The sequence below is a fragment of the Cebus imitator genome, unplaced genomic scaffold (genome assembly GCF_001604975.1).
Source record: "Cebus imitator isolate Cc_AM_T3 unplaced genomic scaffold, Cebus_imitator-1.0 Scaffold579, whole genome shotgun sequence".
Lineage (NCBI taxonomy): Eukaryota > Metazoa > Chordata > Mammalia > Primates > Cebidae > Cebus > Cebus imitator.
In genome coordinates, this window is record NW_016107894.1 from 555,988 (window position 1) to 563,184 (window position 7,197).

At 40.6% G+C, this 7,197-nt stretch overlaps 1 protein-coding gene across 1 annotated transcript in view; it reads left to right on the plus strand.

Moving 5' to 3' along the window:
- Positions 1 to 7,197, plus strand: part of SNAP23 (synaptosome associated protein 23) — a 42,871-nt gene that overhangs the window by 17,783 nt on the left and 17,891 nt on the right. Inside the window, exons 2-5 of the mRNA XM_017516279.1 lie at positions 2,729 to 2,799; positions 4,039 to 4,080; positions 4,489 to 4,537; positions 5,409 to 5,526. Coding sequence (XP_017371768.1) covers positions 2,743 to 2,799; positions 4,039 to 4,080; positions 4,489 to 4,537; positions 5,409 to 5,526 — 266 coding nt within the window. The 5' untranslated portion in view covers positions 2,729 to 2,742. The remainder of the gene's footprint in view (positions 1 to 2,728; positions 2,800 to 4,038; positions 4,081 to 4,488; positions 4,538 to 5,408; positions 5,527 to 7,197) is intronic.

Below are 7,197 nucleotides of genomic sequence, written 5' to 3' on the forward strand. Positions count from 1 at the left end.
CCAGCTAATTTTTTGTATTTTTAGTAGAGACGGCGTTTCACCATGTTGACCAGGATGGTCTCGATCTCTTGACCTCGTGATCCACCCGCCTCAGCCTCCCAAAGTGCTGGGATTACAGGCTTGAGCCACCGCACCCGGCCAGATATCTTTATATCTTGACTGTATCTTACTTAGTGTGAGAACTTTTGCCTGAACCACAGTCTATGGCAAGCAAGATAGAAACTTCAACTTGGAACTTAAAATACTTTTTTTCATGAGCACTAATAGTTTTAATCAAGGCTCAAAATCTTAAACCGTAAAACAGTTAGGTATGATAGTAAAATTATAAACAGGGCTAGATGTGGTGATTCAGGCTGGGCTCAGGGGCTCATACCTGTAATCTCAGCATTTTGGGAGGCTGAGGTGGATGAATCACCTGAGTTCTGGAGTTTGAGACCAGCCTGGCCAACATGGTAAAACCCCATTTGTAGTAAAAATACAAAAATTAGCAGGGTGTGGTGGTACATGCCTCTAATTCCAGCTCCTTGGGAGGCTGAGGCAGGAGAATTGCGTGAACCTGGGAGGCAGAGGGTATAGCGAGCCAAGATTGCGCCACTGCACTTTAGCCTGGGCAACAGAGCGAGACTCCATTTCAAAAATATAAAAAATAAAAATGATAGAGTAATGGTTCAATTAAAAATGACTGAAAATATTTAATTTTTTTTGGAGATAGGATCTTGCTCTGTCATCCAGACTGGAGTGCAGTGGCATGATTTTGACACACTGCAGCCTCAACTTCCTGGACTCAAGTGATCCGCCCACTTCAGCCTCTCCAGTAGCTGGGATTATAGGAGTATGCTACCATGCCCAGCTAATTCTTGTATTTTTTGTAGAGAAGGGGTTTTGCCATGTTGCCCAGGCTTAATTCCAATTCCTGAGCTCAAGCAATCCGCTGATTTCAGCCTCCCAAAGTGCTAGGATTCCAGTCATGAGCTACCACGCCTGGCCAAAAGTGACAGAAAAGATTTATATGTGATCATATCATACAATTGCAATGGCAGTTTTTGGTTTGTGGCTCTAGTGATTATTTGCAGGCTCTGTGCTGCTGGTTTTTTGCTTTTTTTCTTTTATTGAGACAGAGTCTCACTCTTGTTGCCCAGGCTCGAGTGCGGTGGCGTGATCTTGGATCACTGCAGCCTTTGCCTCCCATGTTCAAGCAATTCTCCTGCCTCAGCCTCCTGAGTAGTTGGGATTACAGGTACACAGGCCACCATGCCCATCTAATTCTTGTATTTTTAGTAGAGATGGAGTTTCATCATGTTGTCACACTGGTCTCAAACTCCCGACCTCATGATCCGCCCGCCTTGGACTCCCAAATTGCTGGAATTACAGGCATGAGCCACTGCACCTGGCCTTTGCTACTGTTACATGCCGCTTTGTTTCTAAGAGCCACGTAAATACTTTGACAGTACACCCTGTTTTTCAACTTATTTGTTCTTTCAGCTATTTTTGGAGTACTAACTATCAGATCCTGTTAGGTGTTAGAGATAAAATCTCTGCCTCCCAAGAATTCAGTCCAGTACATTCTTGGGGAATAGGTTTCCTGCTTATCAGTGAGTATATTCATGGCAAGGTTTCTTACCTCAGCACTTTGACATTTTAGGTCAGATTATTCTTTGCTGGAGGGCTTTCTTGAAGAGTGTTGTAGGATGTTTAGCAGCTTCTCTGCCTTTACCTACTAAATGCCAGCAACCACCCCCATCACCTGGCCCAAGTTGTGACAATGAAGTGTCTCCAGACATTGTCAGATTCCTGGAGGCAAATCTGTAATATGAACCAGAGTTTATCTGTTTAATTGACAGTGAGCTTTGATAAATGAGTTTTGAGAAAATACATACAAAGCTAGCAAACATAACAAAGAAAAAACCTAGATACGTTGCACAATGCTTGCTATTACTCCACATGACTTCTCAATGAGGAATTAGATAACAGTCATGCTGAATAACACCTACAAAATGTTTTATTTTGTAGCTTGGATGTCTATGAGATCTCTCTTTGTGTTCCTATGTATAGGAGAATAATTGTTTGGTTTCTTAGGGACTCCACTAAAACAACAAATAATGTAAGTTATTGGAGGAGGAGAGTCTAATGCATAATAAAAACCTTAGTCTTTTCTGAGCTGTTTGTACCAGCATTTCCCTTTTCTTGTTAAGAGTGAAAGTATTTTCTCCAATGAGTAGCCTGGACAACTGGCATATTTAGAAATGTTTCCTACATTCTTCCGCATATTTAGAAATGTTTCCTACATTCTTCCGGCACATAACTTCAAATTTTGTTACTTTACTAAATTGGACTTTTCTTCCTTCACTTACTGCTTTTCCATGTTCAGACAACACATGAAGAACATTGAGCAACCAAAAATTCATTTTAATAGTCTTTTAAAGCTTGTCTTCCAATAATGCCTTGCTTCTCAAGGTAGAGGGTCCACTTTCCTGTTTTAAAGAGTACTTCCCTAGAAGTCCTAAAACCTGTATTTTATGTTCACCCTTGGCACTCTTGTTAAATATTCATTTAGTCTCTCTCAGTCTTAATTTCTTTACTTGTGGTAGACTAGTAGATACAGAGATTCTTTTATCCTGTTTTCCTGATATGTTCCTAAATTCCATAAATCTACACTTGTTGCTCACATAAATTTTTATATATCGTTATTCTTATAGAATATCAACATTTCCATTTCTGTGCCTAATAGAGATTTGATGCATCATGGATAACCTGTCATCAGAAGAAATTCAACTGAGAGCTCACCAGATTACTGATGAGGTAAATGTTTTACCTAAAATAAGTAAATAATTCTATTTCAGTTTTCATACTGGAGGGCTGAGAGAGCCTTCTTAGGGACCATTTTGGCCTCTTCCTAGTCTGTTAATATCAAAGAACACATTCGCCCCATAGTGCCATTGCTAGTTTTTATTTTCTTTTTAACTCACCAGAAAACTAAAGTGAAAACAATTTGTATGATTATCTTTTTTAGGTAATTATTAATACTACTTAACAGTTATGTGAAACAAAGATACTCTAGTATGTATGTGAGAAATGCTAGACTTCTGTTTAACATTTCCTAATATCTGTAATTTACTTAGATTTCTTTTTTTTTTCTTTTTTTCGAGACAGAGTCTCACTCTGTCGCCGGGAGCCAGGCTAGAATGTAGTGGCGAGACTTCAGCTCACTGCAACATCTGCCTCCCGGGTTCAAGCAGTTCTCCTGCCTCAGACTCCCAAGTAGCTGGGACTACAGGTGCATGCTACCATGCCCAGCTAATTTTTGTATTTTTTTTTTTTAGTAGAGACGGGATTTCACCGTATTGGCCAGGATGGTCTGATCTCTTGACCTCGTGATCCACCCGCCTCGGCCTCCCAAAGTGCTGGGATTACAGGCATGAGCCACCACACCAGACAATTTACTTCGATTTCTACCTACGTTAATTTTTGGTTTTTTTTGAGACACAATTTTGCTCTTGTTGTCCAGGCTGGAGTACAATGGTGTGATCTCGGCTCACTGCAAGCTCCGCCTCCCAGGTTCACGTGGTTCTCCTGCCTCAGCCTCCCGAGTAGCTGGGATTACAGGCATGCGCTACCATGCCCGGTTAATTTTTGTGTTTGTAGTAGAGACAGGGATTTCACTATGTTGGTCAGGCTGCTCTCGAACTCCTGACCTCGTGATCTGCCCACCTCAGACTCCCAAAGTGCTGGGATTACAGGTGTGAGCCACTGCACCCAGCCATTGCTTTGTTTTAAAGGGAGGGATGGGCTAGCATTTCTTTTTGTTTTTTCCTTTAAAGGAGACAGAGTCTCACTATGTTGCCTGGTTGGTCTTGAGCTGCAGTACTCAAGAAATCCTCCTGCCTTGGCCTCCCAAAGTGCTGGGATTGTAGGTGTGAGCAACTGTGCCTGGCCTCAGCTGGCGATTTTTAAAAATAGAATAGCATCATGAATGTGGCCTGTGATCAGATTTTTTTTCCTACTTGTTTTGGAATGCTAAAACTCTGTGTTTTTTCCTAGTCTCTGGAAAGTACGAGGAGAATCCTGGGTTTAGCCAGTGAGGTAAGAAAGTATTAGTCATCAACTTAAGTATAGAAATTTCTAGGAGAGATCCTAAACCTCTGGCTGGAATTAGTGATAAAGGTTAATGTATCAATACGCTTTATTATTTGAAATCAACAGTTGCTGAAATTGTCAAACCATGCAGTAATATGACAGGGGTATGGAATATGATTGGAATATGACAGGGAAGATGAATTCACTATGAGTTTGTGACTTAACTATTTTGAGGGGCTGATATGTTAAAGTGTGTTAGTTTAAGAATACTAGTTCTGTCTGTAGCTCTAATCTTCTGAGAACTTAGGTTTCTAAATGATCCTGTCTTGCTATTTGTCAGCTGTTGTAGGTTTTGTTTCTGTTGTTTTTGGTTTGTTTTATTGTACTATCAGCCTTTTCCCCCCCTTCTTTTAGTCTCAGGATGTAGGAATCAAGACCATCACTATGCTGGATGAACAAGGGGGTGAGTTAAATTCTTAGCAGAAATTCTTAATTTGATTATGATGCCAAAAAGCTCTATCAAATTAGACATATAAATTTCAGCCTTTGGGAGGGCCTTCCCTTTGTAAAATAAGAATGCTATGTTTACTTCTTGTCTTCTGATTTGAATTATATCATGTTCACTGTCTATTTGGGATGGCAGGCAACAATGCGCAACTGTATATACCAAGTATGTGTTAGGCCAGCATGGCTTTTTGTGTGCATTGGTTATATGTACCTTAGACATTATGATATTCTTTATTTCTCTCTAGCTCTCTCTGTCTCTTTCTCTGTTTCTTCTTTTCTCCTTTCTTCCTTTCTCTCTTTCTTCTCTTTTTCTGGAGTTTCACTCCTGTTACCCAGGCTGGAGTGCAATGGCACGATCTTGGCTCACTGCAACATCCACCTCCTGGGTTCAAGCTATTCTCCTGCCTCAGCCTCCCAGGTATCTGGGATTATAGGCGCCTGCCATTATCTCGGGCTAATTTTTTGTATTTTTATTAGAGACGGGGTTTCACCATGTTGGCCAGGCTGATCTCGAACTCCTGACCTTAAGTGATCCACCCACCTTGGCCTCCCAAAGTGCTGGGATCACTGGTTTGAGCTACCACACCCAGCCATATACAAGTTTCTTAGAACAAATTTTTCCACAGCAAGAGGCTAGGTGCCTCATGATCAGTACATGAAAGATTATTTTCATGTTGAATAGCTTCTAATACCTTTTGACACTGACATATTCACTGTGAGGGGTTATTGGTAGATTCAAGATTGAAGTTTGCTGCTTCATAATAATGGCATTTTCTGGTTGACACTGTGAATAGAACACAAAATGTAACTTCACAACTTATTCTTAGAACAACTAAACCGCATAGAAGAAGGCTTGGACCAAATAAATAAAGACATGAGAGAAGCAGAGAAGACTTTAACAGAACTCAACAAATGCTGTGGCCTTTGTGTCTGCCCATGTAATAGGTGAGTTGATAAATTAAGATGGTTTCAAAATAAATAAATGAGAGTGCCCCACTTTCTCCCGCTAGCTAAGGTTGGAAGTGTGTTTGTGCCTAAATGAGGAACTCTCAGATAAATTTAAGATGCCTCTCCTTTAGGAACATCAACTTTTTGTGTAAATAGTGTATGTTCATTGAAAACTGTGGCTTACATTTGGCCAATCCTGGGATCGAGTTCCAATTTTAATTGGTAGTAATACATGAAAAGGTTGGGAAATATAGGCAAGTGTATATCTGAATGACGGAGAGCAGATGGAATTATTTTCTTTTCCTTTCAAAGTAGGAGTATTAACAAAATATATATTTTGTGGTAGGCACATGAGGGATGGCCAAAAAAGTAGAAGAGTTGGAAAAGAATGGCAAAACATAAAAAATACATAAATCGAATGTTAGGCCGGGCGCGGTGGCTCACACCTGTAATCCTAGCACTTTGGGAGGCAGAGGTGGGTGGATTACCTGAGGTCAGGAGTTCAAGGCCAGCCTGGCCATCATGGTGAAACCCCATCTTTAAACAAATAAAAAATAAATAAATTTAAAAAATAATAAATCTATTTTATTTATTTATTTATTTATTTATTTTTTGAGACGGAGTTTCGCTCTTGTTACCCAGGCTGGAGTGCAATGGCACAATCTCGGCTCACCACAACCTCCACCACCTGGGTTCAAGCAATTCTCCCACCTCAGCCTCCTGAGTAGCTGGGATTACAGGCACGCGGTACCATGCCCAGCTAATTTTTTGTATTTTTAGTAGAGACGGGGTTTCACCATGTTGACCAGGATGGTCTCGATCTCTTGACCTCGTGGTCCACCCGCCTCGGCCTCCCAAAGTGCTGGGATTACAGGCGTGAGCCACCGCGCCCGGCAAAAAATAATAAATCTAATGTTAGATTATGTGATGGTGACCAAGGCTAGGTATACAGAACTGATAAAGATTGGGCTGGAGGGCATCTTATAGAAGAGGTAGGACTTGGTTTGGGCTTTGAGTGATTAGAAGGATTTGATGAACCGGGAGGAACAGTGAGAGCATTTCCTATGGAAGGTTCAAAATAAGGATTAACAAGAAGCTTGACTTAACTGAGTCATGTGATTCATGTAGATGAGAATCTGAAAGTAAGATATAAGTGAGTAGTAGAGGAACTTGAATGCCAAACTAAGGAGTTGATAGATTGGAGTGGAGTATATGATTGCACATCAGGATTAAAAACCCTTGTAATCTAGGCCTGTGAAGTAAGACTTCACAGTGAGATTGGAGAGGAAGGTATAAACCAGAGAATTTATTTTAAATCAACTGATATAGTACATGAAACATGAAGAAGGAAGAATCAAAGAAGACTGAACATTTGGAGTCTATTGTAGACTAGGATATGAGGGGGTCTTCAAACCATTTGTGTATAGTGTATGAAATTATGCTTGATACAAATTGACTTTTTGGTGACTCCACTGTGAATAGTTAAATTTTCTACTTATCCTTGGATCAACCAAACTCCATGGTGTTAACGAATACTATATGTATTCAGACCAAGATGAGATTTGGACTAAGGTAGTTAACCATTATCTTTCCTTCTGTTATAAGAAACTCATCCGGCCGGGCGCGGTGGCTCAAGCCTGTAATCCCAGCACTTTGGGAGGCCGAGGC